A 17305-nucleotide genomic window follows, 5' to 3' on the forward strand; every position below is an offset into this window, starting at 1 on the left:
ATGGACATTATAAGTTTACTCTATCATTGAAATACATTATACTGATAATATAATGCATTTCGTAATATATATTAATCATCATTAATATGATACATCTTATTATCAATATAAACTTAGTAATTATATTAATATACGAAAACTTTAGTGTCTTACTCTTATGATAAGTTTGGTTGGATGAAAAAAAAAGTGAAAGAAGGAAAAATTTGAAATTGAAATTAAAAAATAAATAAAAGAGAACAAAATTTTAATTTTTTTTGTTTTTAGATATCATATTTTTTTTCTCCTATTTCTTCAATTAAACAGAAGATCTTTTTATTTGTATTTTTTTTGCTGTATTTTATTTGAATGCAACCAAACATAGCATTAGCATATAATTTTTGTTTCTGTTGCAACGAGTGGTACGGGTTTTTTTTTTTTATACCTCAGCAAGTGAAATACAAGACTAAGTGAGCTGGATTTAAAAGAAAAGAGATGGAGTCCAATGAGAAACAAGACAGGCCGAAATTAACATTAGGGCTGTTGCTAGGTGCACCCAACAATATTGTTGGTGCACCCAACAATTTAAGTGAAGTGACAAAAATTTCTTTCACTTAAATTTTAAAAACCCTCCCTCCTCTACATATTCCATATGTTGCTGTTACTGTTTTTCTTCTTCCTTCCTCAAAGCGCTGTCTTCTTCCTTCGTTGTTTGGTTTGTGTCGCGTCGCCACTGTTCAGTGCTTCCATTACCGGATTTGAGGACCGTCGTGCCGTTTTTGTTGTTGAGGTAAGGTTGCTTCTTCATTTTTATGGCTGTTTTGATATTTCGTATAACACATACGGATTACCTAATCCGTATAACTCATACGGATTAATTAATCCGTAAGTTTTATATAACTTACAGATTCTTTAATCCATATACGCAAAAACAAAAAACTCCGTTGTACCTTTGACATATCTTCGTTAACAACCAAAGCAACTACCGCAACAACTACCATCGACATACCTCCGTAACACTTTCACCTCGACCGAAGCGGCACAATGCACCTCTCAAAGGACAATGAAAAAACTAGAACAAATAGACTGAGAAAATGAAAGAATGACTGCGTTATTGTAAAAATAAAACTTAAAAGGAAGAAGAAAGCAATAAGGATATTTTTGGAATTTACTTTTTTTGCTGGGTGCACAAGTAATATGGCTGTGCACCTAGCAACACCCTAGCATTAGCGGAGAGAGGATGAAGAGAAGGAATGCACAGATGAAATAGCAAAGATAAGCGCCCCAATTCAGAAATGAGAAGTATGACAGAATAAGAAGCAAAGTGTGAAAAGCTAAGCAGAAGTTATGACAGAAAATGAAGAGCTTTAAGATTAATAGATGGTAAAATTTATCTTTATAAGAAAAATAGATGATAAAATTAAAAAATGTAAGTGAATAATAATAGTTAATAATATTATATGTATGTATTTTCACCTTTTCTGTTTAAGATCAATATATATATAATGGAATACTATTTTTCTAGTTTATTAAAATTTATTGTCCTTTTAATCACCATTTATTTAAAAATGTAGTAATAATAACAATAAAAACTTTAAAATCAAAATTTGGAAATATGAACAGTTAATAAATATTAACATGTAATAAATAAAAGGTTAAAAAATAAAATTAATTGGAGTAATTAGATTGGGAGAGTTTTAAAATAAAATTTAGAAAAATACCATGTAACTTGTATATATGATGTATTATTTAATATTCTTAAAAACAACAAAAACTAAATAATCGATACAATTTAAATTGAAAAAAAAAAATCAGATTTAATGTTATATTCAAATCATGTATAACAGCATTATATTCAAATTAATCCAAAGCAGACAATAAAAATATTTATATTTTACCTTAAAATGGATACCAACCCAATCGCAATTATTCCTATTTGTACCTCACCACCATTTTGCACAACGGTGATCCTTCCAAGACCGTGAAGAGCAGAATGATAAAATTAAGGATAAACATATTTGGTACGAATACGATGAGTATATGATAACGTTGTTATATTAATTATATTATCTCGATGTTTGAAATACTCCAAGTCGTCGGTAGACCATATGGAACCAATCAAAATGGTTGAAGTGGCGCGGACTATGCTTCCTTCAAACAAAAATTCTAGTCCAAGTCTAAGTTCAAAGTCTAATTAATACTAAGAAAAAAAAAGGTTTAATAGATTTTTATCCCCTTAATAAAAATTTATTATCTTACTCGAACTAATCGATATTATAATGACTTTCGGATAGAGAATCTTCGTGCATATATTGCATTAGCAGGTGAGTTAACCATCATCTAGTCACTGGATTGGAAACCTTGAGAGTAAGTTCTACAACACATTGAAAACACTTAATTGTGTCATTTTCATGGTTATTAAATCAACGAATTAAGATATGGATATTCCGACAGTATACCTTAGCAACATTTTTAACCTCTATCTATCAACTTTTTTTTCTTTGTTTCTTTTGTTTTATTTTGTTTAATAGATTTACATTATCAGTACCGGGCCTCATGTATCTATGATCTGTCACCACACAGGTGCTGTTTCCACCACCATACCTCTTTATATATAATAAATACGCAACCTCACACGAATTTCCACTACGCTCTATTCTTCTTCTTCTCTTTGTCTTTGACTAGACAAAAGAAAAACAGAGATGGCAAGTTTAGAGGAAGACGAGTTAGTACAAATGGTGCAAGATTTTATAGAATCCGAATCAACATCCCCCACAAGTTCCACGTCCTCAAATTGCCACACCTTAAACCACCGAACCCAATATTTTATTCTACAGGTACTAGCCGTTCAATGAATTCAATGTTTTGTCTTGGTTTAAGGTTGTCTCTTATGTGTTTTCCCCCCCTATGTTTTCAGGATGTTCTAAGGAGTGAGGGTGATACAGGATGTGAGGCTAAGGTATTGAAGTGTGTATTGAACCATATGAGAGGTAGAAAGGGTGCGGAGAAGACTAAGACAAGTCTCAGTAAATGGCTTGTTATGAGGATGAAAATGGATGGCCTTGATGCTTCTGTATGCCACACCTCTTGGGCCACCTCTTTGGGTTGTCCTGCTGGTGGGTCTTTATTTCTCTGCCTTTTCTCAACCTCTAATTCAATTTTTGGATTATTTGGCTTGTATGCTACCAAGGAGATACGAAAATTTGAATTAGACATGATGGTCCTTTTGGTGTGGATCTTATGTTAAAATTTTGAAATTGTCCTTTGATGTCAAAATTAATGTGGTGCACAAGGTACTATGAAGTGAAATTGAGCTTTTTTGTTTGGGTTAATATTATTAACAGGTGAGTACGAGTATATTGAAGTGATAATAGAGGATGACCAGAATTGTGGTAAACCTACGAGGCTGATAGTAGATATAGACTTTAGGTCCCAATTTGAAGTTGCGAGGCCAACACAAAACTACAAGGAATTGACAGACTCGGTCCCAGTGATTTTGGTTGGGACTGAGAACAAACTGTGCAAGATAATTTCCCTGCTATGTTCTGCTGCCAAACAGTGCCTAAGAGAGAAGGGTCTCCACGTGCCACCATGGAGAACCGCTTCATACATGCAAGCCAAGTGGCTCTCTGTGAGTCGTAAAGAGCCTAGCCATGATGTCATTGGTTATGATGATCATGAACATGCTGATGCTGATATTATTGGTAACTGGGTACCTCCATCACTGAAGCCAAAGAAAAGGGATTTGGATGGTGGTGGATCTGGTTTGTCTAGTCAATTATCTAACATGAGTGTAAATTGTTGCTAGGGGAGTCTCTCTGCTTATTCTGAGAACTACACCCAATTTTGGTCGCAATTTTATGATGAATTCGGTGGTCATCACAAGTATTTTTTGTATTCTCACTTACGCTAGTCACATAAAATAAGAGCACTTCTTACGTGGATTTTAAAATTTTAGCATTTTGTGATGAGCACCTCTTGTTGAATAAAAGAATATCCTTCTTCGTTTCATATTTTCTTCTATTTTTTTTTTCTGGTTCAAAGGTATTGAAGATGTAGGTAAGAAGGGGTATGCTAAAAAATCTCACATTAATTCATGTTATGTGAACCATGTAACTTATTAGTCCACGAGTTTCATATATTTCTGATTTAAGAATCTCCTTGAATTGGGTTCTCTAAGGCAGTCTAGGAGTAATTTCCTTTTCGAACTTAGAAATGTTGAGAGACACAAGTTATATATTTTCGTGGTTTTAAATATAAAACGTGCAACTTTTAATGATCAATGTGGATAACATTGGAAAGGGAAGATTACATGATTCCTTCTCTCTGCTGTGATGCACACAGCACCTTTTTTTTTTTTCCCTTTAACTTCAATTATATTTTTTATTCCTTATAAGAAATGTTTACTTTCAATTTGATCCTTGAATATAAATAATTTAATTAGCATATGTAAAATCATATTTAACATCGTTTACATCAGTGTTATATCCAGTAAACTAGATTGAAATAAAGTACTGTATGTAAAATTTCAGTTGAAAATGTTTTTACAAATTGGGACTAAAATTATTATATTGATAATTTTTAATTGTCTTCTTTACAATGATGTTGGTGGAAAAAAAGTCAGATATTGTCGGTTTAAAAATTCTTTACAATGGCATCTAATCATGACAAGTTTATTAGCTTTTGTAATAATTAATTAAAAGTTATACAAACAATTTTTAATTGATATAAGTTTTATATTGACAATGCATATAGTTATTATACAATTATCTTCTACCTTAAGAGTTCATTCTGTGTTCAGTGTTCGGTTTGATGTTAAAATATTATAAGATAAGATTGGTAGTTATCTTATCCTATTTTTAGATGTTATTTGTTGCACCAGTAAAATATAATATATTATTTTATTCCTTTAACCCTTTTAGTCCTTGTTATCAAACTTCGGTAATTCAGATTTTTAAAGCTGCTATAAAACTAAAACCGGTGATGTAAAACTTCTACTGGGTTGAATCTGGGACGAATGTACTTGTTTTGATTTTTATATTTTTTATACCATTAATTAGTTTTAGTTTTATAATGATTTTTAAAGATCTAGAAGTAAGTATTGTATTACACGTTTTTACATGCATCGTAAGGATTAAAAATGATAAAAAAGTATAACTATAGGAATTAAAATTGAATGTCTTAAACTATATGAAATAAAAAGAAAAGTTGTTACAATTATAAGAACCAGAATAATAAATAATCATTTTCTAATTTACAAGTTTTGCTTACTTTAAAATGCGACACCATTTCTTCCTCCTAAGATTCAACTGCAAAATATACAAAATATATTATGTATAAATGGCTAACACATACATATTGTCAATGAAATCTTATATTATAGATAAATAATTCCACCAACCAAATATTATAAGTAGAGTAGCATTTATTCAGAAAACACTAGATCCAAGGTTCGATTTCTTAGTCACATGTAACTTGTAAACTCAAATAAGATAAGTGACTTGAAAAGTGTATTCTTAAATAATTAAGAAAATATTTTTCTATCATATAATATGTTAATTAACTGGGATAAATGGCTTAAAAAGGTGTTATCAATTAGATATTAGATGTATAATAAAAAAACAAATCAATTGGCTCATAGTTAAAACTTGAAAATTTTTTATTTTAAAAGAATTTATTAATAACATAAAAATAATCATTATTTATTGGTGACAAACTAATTTTGTAATTATTATATGTAAATATGAGTGACATTCGTCAAACTAAAATAATTTGTGAGATTTAAAAATCACGTTACTAATATAATAGTAACCTAAATATATTAGTGGTGATTTAGTTGTGAAAAGATTCCTCTAGTAACAATATAAATTATTAATAACAAATATTCTTATAAAAAATATTTTATTCTCAATAAATAAATAAATCTTGTAATGATAATTTTGAAAAAAAAAATTGATTTGTTTGAGTTGTACCACGATTATGAATTTCAGATGGACCGCTGACATATATATTAAAGGTTGATTGCAGGTCTAGAATTATTCTTGATGAATGTTAACTCTAGTGTGTTTCAAATGGACCAAGGTTTGAGGTTTTTTGAGTTCGATCAAACTCCAATGTGACTAAGTCATGGAGAATGAGTGAGTGGGTAGATTCAAAAGATATTCTGAAACTCAAGTCAATAAGAATTTTACCAAAGATACTAGCAGGTAAGTAAATTGTGTTGTTCATTTTTTAGTTAGGGTGGCACAATTTTATGCTAGCTAGCAGTCAGATTTTTTATTATATTTTCTTTTGTATTGAGAATCAAATTATCAATGAAAGGACTGAGTTTATTCCCTAAAAAATAAAAAAGAATTTCACCAAAGTGATCGAGGATTTATATTAAATGCTTACATGATACATTAACATTAGTGATATTTAACTATTTATAGAAGTTGGAGATGGGTTAGATTCTCTAAGACAGGGCTTAAGGCTTCTTGAGGACAATGATAACTTTCCTCTCGATGAATGTATAATCTACAGCGTACGTATTTATCTTAAACATCTGCATTCGAACATTGACTTCAATCAACGCGCAACGCATGTAGATTGAAGCTGAGGCACTTTCCGTCAAGATGGTCCATTATGTGAGTTGGGTCACAACTCCCATCCAAAACATGATATTTATAAGATTAGATTCTTCAGCTCTCTCTCATAGCTTTAATTGATCAAGCACGAATATTTCGATAATAATTTGTACGGTTTGAAATGTTGCGTGTGTGTGTCTCTATATATATACACACACCAAAAAACATATAGCTGTTTCCCTTTAAAATGAGTTAAGCTAGTGAAGCGCATAAGAAAGGATGTATATATATATATATATATATTCATCTTATATTAAATTAGCTAATTCAGATTGAAATGTGTATATAGTTTAAATTAAATCAATATTAAATTAAATCTTACTTGTGTCCATGGCAAACAAGCTAATTTTAGCGAGTCTTATTGATTCCGCAAACACAAGAAGTTTGAGAGAGTGTCACTACAGCAATCCTAGTCATGTAGTAGAGCAATTATGAATACATAGACAGCCAATTTGTGACATGGGTTTCCATTATACTAAGTTGCCAAGTAGTTGTAGCTTTCTGATCCTAGGAATTACGTGTGTTCATGTAAGAAAACAACAACTAGCACATAAATATATAGAAGAAATAAAACGGGGAATCTAGCCATCCTCTAATTTAATTTGTTTTTATTACTTAGAGTCCACAAAATTTGGTGCCTCTCACTGCATGTGGTGTGCTGGCTAGCTAGCTAAGGCTCAGTATTTAGCCCGGTCTGTCCTCTGTTTTATTTGTATATTTTATTGTATTTTTAAGATTTTATTACCCACTCAAATAGAAAGAGAGAGAAGGACAAATATGATGAGTATGTTAATGTCTACTATCATATTGAGAAACATTTAAAACCGTCTCCACGTACAGTTCCAATAAATGCTATCCAAAAAAAGTGACTTGACGGAATGATATAGACATGAATATGTTATGGATGAGAGGCTACGTTTTCAAAGGGACCAAGAGATAGAAAAATTAATGGGAACATTGATTAAGCTGTACCCAGTATACGCATTTATATGAAACCAGTGGCAATGGAAAAAACATGTGGCAACAAAACCGTGGGTTTTCCCTTTCATCGTTTCATTAATTTCTACACGCGTATTGAAGTTCTAAATCTGTAAATAATGCATATCGCAGCACATTAGGGACGTTCATAATCCACCCAACCCTTTTCTTTGTTTGTCAATTGGCACACGTCAATTATTGAGTTAATTAAATATACTTTCTTTAGAATTTGATTTATAGCATTTTTTTAATATATTACCTTGTTCAATCATTAAATAACTTCTAATAAGGAACAATTCAATTAAACGATTTATTATATTTCTATTTTCTGGTTTGGATAACGAGTGTCTAAAAATACTGAATTAAAATTATTTAGTATATTTTTATTAAATAATTCGAATTAAACGAATTAATTAAAAAAGTATGAATTCGTTTTTTATTTTTATTTCTTTGACTAATACTTCAACGACTTTCTTCATTAATATTCTTTTTAGTTCAAAAGAAAAAGATATAACATATTAGAAAAATTGTGTAATTTTTAATTTTTTGTATAAGTAAACATATAACCTCTATGAAAGATAATCCGAGTAGAATTATTATAAACAATAAATTTTTATCTCAGAATGTGTTTCAAATTTAACTTGTTGAATATGTCCTTTAAACTTTAAGCAAATTATCAAACACTAAAGTAATTAGTTATTGGGAGTTTGTATTATAATGTGTTATAATTTGTTATGAATCAATAATCATAAGAAAAATTCCAGGAAACATAACGTAATACACTATTTTGAATAATTTTTTTAATAATTAAAATTTATTAAAAATTATAATTTTTCTAGGTCTTACATCATATTTAATCAATGTTTTTGTGTTAATTTTATAATTTTCTATCAAATTTTTATCAATAACAAAAGTATGTCGATAAAAATGAGTGTTGTCAGCATTTTCCATGACAATAAAGGTTTAAGATGTTTAGTAAAAAAAGAAATCACGTACGTATACATGTTAGTGTTTCTTTCTCCCCTAACCACGTGGAAACGTGATAAAAAAATAATAAAACCAGTAGTCGTTTAAATTATGTAGAGATAAGAACTTTTATACGAGGTATGTAGATTTGACCGTGTTTGGATAAAAGTAACAACTACTTGAGTAATATTTTTACTATTTGGTTAGGGGAATAAAATGATAATTAAATAAAGTTTTACTATTTAACATATTTTTTAAATTTTAAAATAATACGTTTTAATTATTTATTTTTTAATAATATGATAAACACTTGTTTTTAAACCTCAAATGGATATGTCAAGTGGCAACCAAAATGACTCCAAATGTTTATCATGTTAAGAAAGTTATTAAATTCTCTTATATAAAATTTCCCCCTAATATTATAACTATTGTAATTATCTTATTTATAATGACATTAATAATATTAATAAAAATTTAATTTTATATATTGTAGTTATTTATTTATAATAATATTATAATATTCTTAAAATATTATAGTAAGTAAACTAAGTTCGCGCACGGGCTTGATTAAGCAACCCTCCTCACACACATTTTATTTGCTAATGATTTTTTATTTGGAAGGCAAATGATGAGGAAAACCAAAATCATCAAGGACGTCCTTGACATATATGACAAAACTTTGAAGCTTCTGGTCGGATCATCAATTTCCAAAAATCATAAATTTTTTTCCAGTCACAACACCCCTCCCAGCGTCGGGCATAATATTCCATCAACTTTAGGGGTATATGAAACCATTGTCAAAGACTCCTTTTCATTATTGGCAGTAAGAAGGAGTTATTTGCTTTCATAAAAGACAGATTTTGTGTTAGACTATTAATATGATAAAGCAATTACTTACAAGTTGGTATAATTTAAAATTTAAGTTATACATAGATTTAAATTCAAGTTAAAAATAATTTAGTAGATAATTTTGAATTTGTAATTCTTTTATATTTTATATATATCTCTTGTATACTCACAATAGTGAATAAAACTCTAATTATTCCATCTTTTCGATATGATATCATAGAGTAGGAGCTTAACTGTTAAATTGATCTTTTTTTTTCTATTATTTTTTTTTTGTTTTCCCATGGTCATCTGCTATTGCTTTTAATCTACCCATTAAATTTATTCTTTGTCAATTATCAAATGACTCATTTCCTTGAAGTCAGAATTTCTTGGTGACTATATAACGAGAATCACATCGTGTCCTCCATATGAAATCATTCATGATGGTTAAGCTGTTTTATTTTGCTTTTGCCTTTTAGGTGGTTAAGTCATTTTTTGACTCTATCTTTTTATGTGGTTAAGTCCTTTTGCTTATGCATTTTTAGGTGATTAAGCCCTTTTCTTGTGCTTCTGCCTTATGGTGGTTAAGCCATTTTCTTGCTTCTACCTTATGATTGTCAAGTCTTTTTGCTTCTGCATTATGATGATTAAGCGTTTTTTTTTTTGCCTTATGACAGTTAAGCGTGTTTAATTCTCTTAAGAGGTTAAGCATTGTGTTATGACCTCTCCTTAATGGTTAAATTTGCATCTATTGGCTTTGATCGATGTGCGGACTTTTTTACTAAAGATCTTACATTTTTGCGCCACAAATTTTTTATGAACAAGATTGTCGTTGTCTTCACTACCACCATCTTACAGGGGCATGTTAGACTATTGATATGATATAGTAATTAGTTGCAAGTTGTTACAATTTAAATTCAAGTTATAGATAGATTTATTAAATTCAAGTTATAGATAATTTTGAATTTGTTATTTCGTTGTACTCTCTTTATATATCTCTTGTACACTCACAATTAGTAGTGAATAAAATCCTAATTATTCCATCTTTTCAATACTTTGGAGGTGCATCAATCATTGGTCCACAAAAAATCTCTCAAAAACGGGTAAAGAAATTTTAATTAAGTTTATAGTTCAGTCTATCCCAACATACTCCATGAGTGTTTTCCTACTCCCATCTATCCTTGAAGAGGAGCTCTAGAAAATGAACTTTTTTTTGGTGGGATTCAAACTCATAAGCCAGGAAAGGAATAAACTATCTCAGTTGGAAAAAACTTGTCATAAAGAAGGAATTTGGAGGTATGGGATTTCATCGGCAAATTGATCCCAGGGGGTCAGTTTTACAAACTTTTTCTGGAACTGGATTTGTTTTGAAAGTAATTACTAAGGGAGTCTGTTTTTTAAAGCTTTCCGCCATTGCTATAAACGAAACATAACATGGTAGGGATAACATGACATTTCGCCAGTGGGGTTGACGAAACATGCATGACATTTTGCCATTGGAGTTGGTGAAACAAGCACCCATCACGTCGACAGTAGGCACGACAACAATAGATTTTGTTTTGCTAGTGATATTAACGAGATAGGCTAGGTTGTAGATGAGGATTTCGTTGTTGACGTTGCACGCATGTAGTGGCCAAACAGGAAAAAAATATACTAAAATTAAAAAGGATTTTAAAAAGGAAAAAAAAGATATACTAAAATTAAAATATTAACCTAATAAATGGGAATTAATTTTCCTGAACATGAATGGAAAGAAAAAATATTAACTCTCATTTATTATGGAATTATTTAAAATTAATTTGATTATTATGTAATTAAAAAGGAAAGAAAATAAATGGAAATAAATGGATTATCCCTCATTTATTATGTAATTATTTAAAAAGGAAGAACAGAAAATAAATAAATGGAAAAAAAATATGTAATTATTTAAAATTAATTTGATTAATGGAATTTCGTATTTTTTTTCTTAAATAATATATTTTTTCTTAAAAAATATTAACCAAAAAACATGTTTTTTGGAAAGAAAAAAACATATTTTCTTTCTCTACTGTATATTATTTAAAAAAATATGTTTTTAAGAAAAAATATATTATTTAAGAAAAAAATACGAAATTCCATTAATCAAATTAATTTTAAATAATTACATATTTTTTCTTTCCATTTATTTTCTCCTCTTCCTTTTTAAATAATTACATAATAAATGAGGGATAATCCATTTATTTCCATTTATTTTCTTTCTTTTTTAATTACATAATAATCAAAATAATTTTAAATAATTACATAATAAATTAGAGTTAATATTTTTTCTTTCCATTTATGTTCTGAAAATTAATTCTCATTTATTATGTTAATATTTTAATTTTAGTATATATTTTTTCTTTCCTTTTTAAAATCTTTTTTAATTTTAGCATATATTTTTTTTTTCTGTTTGGCCACTGCATGCGCGCCACGTCAACTGCAACCTAGCCTATTTCATTTGTACCACCAGCGAAACCCACTAATGTCGTGCCTGCTGTCGACGTGATGGGTGTCTCTTTCACCAACCCCAATGACGAAATGTCATGCCTGTTTCGCCAATCCCACTGACGAAATGTCTATAGTAATTGACAAAAAGCTTTGAAAAACAGACCCCCTTGATAATTATTTTCAAAACAAACTCGGTTCAGAAAAAAGTTTGTAAAACTGACCCCTTGGGATCAATTTTCCGATTTCAACATTTACATGTTTTTAATCTTGCTATGCTAGGGAAGAAGTTTGGAGATTATTTACTAACCAAGATACTATGGTTTCATAAGTTTTCAAAGCTTGATAATTTTAAAGTTCATTTTTGTACATGTTTGAAGTTTAAAATAATTAGCATAGATAAAATCTAATGAACCAAGAAAGATAAGAAACAAATTTATAACCCAAAAGGATATGTGTTCGATCTTTGTTGTCTACGTGAAGATCTTGTTGGTAGGTAATCTGTAAATACTTTTATAAGCATTTTTTAAGTCTTAAGACTTGTTATAACCATAGTGAGTCCCAGAAATCATCTAATTTTTTTTTTATAAAAAGAAAAATAAAATTTAACTGAATAACAGTACGACTTAGAATGTTAGATCAATAAAATTGAAACAAAATAAGACTTTTTTTAACCCAACTAGGACCGTTATACATTCGACCTTACTTGACATGAATATTTTACCTAACATAGACCAATTGGACCACAGACTAAAAAATGACCACAATTAATTATTTAGCTTGTTTTTTAAAATTTACTTAAACATTGTTTTCAAACAAAAAAAATATAAATTTTAAACATTAATTAATTATAATTTTTTTAATACAAAACAATCAAATAGGTTGTTTTAAATTAACATTTTTATACTCCAATTATATAAAAAAATAAAGAAAATAGCAAACGGACCAGCCTAAGTACCTTGTATTAGGCCAGGCTGGATCAATATTTTACTGGATCTGTTATCCATTGGGCTGCAATTATTTCTAAAAAAAATCTTCCTTCATTTCTTTTGGTTACTTCTATTATTTTGATCTTCAATAACTACGTGGTACAGTGTAGATTTATACAGACGAAGATCACCAAAAAGTAATGCAAAAGATGTTGAGAATGAGAAGCCTATCCAGTTATCCATCCAAGATAAAAGCTCAAGATGCAACTTTTCTTTCTTAAAACCTTTTGTCCTATTGATGACCATTTGCGACACTTATGTAACACTCCTGTATTCTCCAAAGGTTTACAACAATAACCATTTATCAAGCTCTAGCTCCAGGTAAGCATATGCTACATTTAATTATGTTCAGCTGTTCAAAAAATAAAAAATTATGTTCATACTACCAACCATATATCTTCTTTACTTCCCAAATTCGCAATCCACGAATGTAACCTTGTTATAGTTAACTTTATTTTAGGAATTAAGGAACTTGTAAAGTATTGGATTTTTGTGAAATAACAACAAAATGATTCACACTAATGGACTGGACACTGATGACAGAGTAATTATTTTGCATTCTTCATCCATAAATTTCGTAAGACAGTAAATTTCTAATTATAGTGTGGAATTTGTGTCAAATTACTAGTCTATATCAGTAATTTTCCCATTTCTTTTCTGGAATGATCATGCTCGCCTAGTAAATTTTATTTCCAAAGGTGAAACCAAAATGTTCAGTAAGTATATAGTAAAAATGGAGTTAAGAATAGAATCAATTCATTGTGTCAAATTTATATCATGCAGGCCAAATTTTGTGAACAGGTGGATATGGGGTGGTTTAGATCGTGGTTATATATCGAATGTAGATATTAACTGGGGTGATATATTGCAAATTACTGCGAAACTGACAGGGAAAAAAGAGTTTCAAGAGGTTGGCCTTCTAAACTTCAACAATAATGAACTAGACCATTGGGAACAGCTTATTCCTAATGTCACACATGTTGTTCTGGAGCTGGAGTATGCTGCAAAAAATGTGACATGGGAATCCCTATACCCGGAATGGATTGATGAGGAAGAAGAAACCGAAGTCCTGGTTTGTCCTTCTCTTCCAAGTCTTCGATCTCCTGGAATAAGGCTCAATCTCATAGCTGTGAAGCTTCCTCATGCAAATGGGGGGAATTGGTCTAGAGATGTTGCTAGGTTGCACTTGCAGCTAGCAGTAGCTAGGCTTACAACTTCTTTCAAAGGAAATTATCCCTTGTATGTGCCTTTTGTTACCAACTTCTTTCCAATACCTAATTTGTTTACCTGTAGAGAACTTGTGGGACATGAAGGGAATGTTTTTGGGAGAAAAACTCCACCTTCCACCAGGATCTTGTGAACTTGCATTTCCTTTGAGGGGCAAAGGTTAGTTCTACTTTATTTTTTCTAAACACACGCATAGACATAGCATGATATCATTACAGTACTTTCACAAGCAAATAATGTGGGAACATTACATAGACATAACATGACAACATCACAGTACTTTCAAGAGCATATAATGTGGGAACTTGTACAAAGTTAATGCTTTTACCAGCAATGGATGACTTGTTTTTAAGTAACACATACTTCTGGACCAATTTCCCATTGCACAATAATAATGATTTTTAACTTAATAATTGATCAAATCAAATCTACAAAATGATGATATTCTCTTTAGAAGCAAAGCTGTTAAAACTTGAAACTCAATATTTACACAACCAAGAAAAATGACTTTTTCTACTTTATTTAACTTTTTATGTTCTCATCCATGAGTAGTATAACATTATCATATTGTCCACTCTTCATTATATTTGTTTTATCATATATATATGACATGTGAAAGTTGAATTAACTACGAGCAGAGCTGAGTTACGTGGGAAATGTTCGTAGAGAAGCATATGCAACAATTCTCCATTCCGCTCACGTTTATGTTTGTGGAGCTATTGCTGCTGCACAAAGCATCCACATGTCCGGTTCAACTCGAGACCTAGTTATACTTGTTGATGAGACAATAAGTGAGTACCACAGAAGTGGTTTAGAAGCAGTAGGGTGGAAATTCAGGACAATTCAAAGGATCAGAAAAAGGTGCTTACAATGAATGGAACTACAGCAAGTTCCGTTTGTGGCAGCTTACAGATTATGACAAGATAATATTCATTGATGCAGATTTGCTCATCCTAAGAAATATAGATTTCCTATTTGGAATGCCAGAAATCACTGCAACTGGAAATAGTGACACTCTCTTCAACTAAGGAAGTGTGAGGTGAAGTCTCACATCAAGTAGAAGTAGAAAAGTTAAGGTTAGGAGAAAACCTATAAATCTAAGCCTTAAAGTTTTTGGTTAAAGTGTAGTGTCAAGTTTCCTTATGTGGTTAAAAGTGATGCTGCTCATGAAAGGTGGCGGAAGGTGCATGATGCAATGCCTGAGCTTTTGCAACAGTTTTGCATGTTGAAGTCAAAGCAGAAGGCACAATTGGAATGAGATCGTAGGCAAGCTGAAGTTGCTAATTACACAAAAGGGCATTGGCAAATTAAAGTTAAAGATATGAGGTTGAAGAAATGCATAGACAATGTGCTCATGGGAAAACATGTTGAAGCATTGGGGAGAGACCAATTGGACTGATGATGAGTCTCATACTCCAACACCTCCTGTCATTGCCACATCATCTCTTTCTGATTTGTGACATGTGAATTTAGCTTTCTATCGTCCTTGCAAATGTTGATAAGTTTCTCGGTGTAGGAAACTGGCATAAAGGAAAAAAGTTATTCCTCTTCAGTTTATGCATGAATATGCTCTCTATTCTACACTCTTATTTTGTGCTGAGTGTATTCTGCATTCTGATCATATATAATAACAAATCTCATCAATTCAATTTCAGAGCAATTTACCCGAACGAATCTGTAATTTATGGCCTTCCCAATTCTTCTTGGTCATCTTTTGTTCTGATTCTATTTTTCTTTTGGACTTTTGTTGTTTAGTTTTGAAAGTAAAGGAGGGAATTGTTCTAAATTGTGGACATATTTCCCGATTGGGAAAATATAGATAAACAATCACAATGTTATTCTACATCTAGAAAGAGAAAGAAAAAAGAGAGAAACATAAGAATGGTAGGTGATATAATATGATAAGAAGAGAGAAATATAGAAAAATAAGAGATATTAGTGATGTATTTCAAATTATGGAATGTTTATTATCATTATTCTTCCTAATTAGTTTTAGTCCAATCACTATGAGGTTTGCTTAGCCAATTGAGCTAATCTCATTGGTAAAAAAAATGTCTAGAAAATTTATTTGAAGAATGTTTAGAAGATCTGATTTTTCTTTACTAGTGTTAAATCAAAAGAGTCTTACAAAGATTAATTTCGGCTTAGCTTAAGTGGCATAATGATATTAGACTTGTTTTTCTTTAGAAACCTAGGAGGGTTGCTTAATCAAGCCCGTGCGCGAACTTGGTCCCTTAAATATAGCTAAATTGTTTGGTTATGCCTATTAGAAAACTTTGTTGAAAAAGTAATTAAAATTCACTTCATTAAAAAAAAAAAGTAAAATTCATTTCAATAATTTGTAAGCTTTATAAAAATAGTCTCGTAGCTTTTGGTTTAAAAAATATCTTACTTAAAAAAACTTCTATTTTCATGTTAGAATTCACATGAAAGGCATTTGGCTAAATGTGACGAAAGACATGGTGGGGGACAGACAAATAACTAGTTGAACCAACACACATATTATTCAACTATAAACCATTAGCAGAACCACTCTTTGACAATCGAGCTCAATAGGAAAGTTCCATAGGGGGTGGTTAATTACTACTACCACATGCCATGCGTGATTATCAGCCACAATATTCCGATTACACATGGAACCAACAAACCTTATAATATATCGCTTCCTAATCCCAAAGCAGGTAGTGGAGAGACCACATATTCACTATGGGTGGCGCCAATTTCAAAGAGTTGAGAAACAAGTTGTTAATGGTTCGATTACAATAGTGCCTAATTAACCAAACTCTAAAAATAGCATTCCCGCAGCAATTGCAAATTTAGTTGAAGCTAGCTAACACTATATGGCCAACCTTTTATTTTATTTTTTACTTTAAACTATAGTAATGAGACAAATTTGTGTGCATACATAATTTGATCCCGTGTCAAAAACTTCCAAATAAAATGGGATATTTGTTCGAAAAAGTAGCATTAGCCATTAGGAGGTTAGTGCGGCCTATCGCTGTCTTTGGAATTGCATCTAATTAGCTCTTGCTGTCGATGAATGGTGTGAACTGTGAAGCAATCAATTTTGATTTTGGAAGTATTTTAAGAACTTTCCGCAACATGTGACTACCGCTAACACTATTTAGACTATTAGTACAATAGTACCTCACGTGAACAAGAATAGTATTACTATTCTACAATGCTCAAGTCAATGAAATTGGTTGTAGGGACAATTGTCGACTATGGTTGGCCACTCTACGTCAAAGGCCC

General features: G+C 30.6%; 1 protein-coding gene and 1 pseudogene across 1 annotated transcript; both read left to right on the top strand.

Annotated features, from left to right (window-relative positions):
* Window positions 1-2463: 2463 nt before the first annotated feature.
* LOC114422981 lies at window positions 2464-3989 on the top strand. Its single transcript, XM_028389561.1, has 3 exons — window positions 2464-2813; window positions 2894-3092; window positions 3321-3989. Exons 1-3 carry the CDS (start codon window positions 2679-2681, stop codon window positions 3782-3784), a joined length of 798 nt encoding a protein of 265 aa, XP_028245362.1. The 5' UTR covers window positions 2464-2678; the 3' UTR covers window positions 3785-3989.
* An 8929-nt stretch (window positions 3990-12918) lies between these two features.
* LOC114424693 lies at window positions 12919-15718 on the top strand (annotated as a pseudogene).
* The last annotated feature ends 1587 nt before the right edge of the window (window positions 15719-17305 follow it).

This window comes from Glycine soja, chromosome 8 (genome assembly GCF_004193775.1).
Source record: "Glycine soja cultivar W05 chromosome 8, ASM419377v2, whole genome shotgun sequence".
In the NCBI taxonomy this organism is placed as follows: domain Eukaryota; kingdom Viridiplantae; phylum Streptophyta; class Magnoliopsida; order Fabales; family Fabaceae; genus Glycine; species Glycine soja.

What these genes read in the sequence shown, in the direction of transcription:
- LOC114422981 (XM_028389561.1), top strand. Translation starts at nt 2,679, where the DNA reads ATGGCAAGTTTAGAGGAAGACGAGTTAGTACAAATGGTGCAAGATTTT. An exon ending in CCCAATATTTTATTCTACAG is followed by an intron (nt 2,814 to 2,893) that starts GTACTAGCCGTT and finishes CTATGTTTTCAG; the next exon opens with GATGTTCTAAGGAGTGAGGG. An exon ending in CTCTTTGGGTTGTCCTGCTG is followed by an intron (nt 3,093 to 3,320) that starts GTGGGTCTTTAT and finishes TATTATTAACAG; the next exon opens with GTGAGTACGAGTATATTGAA.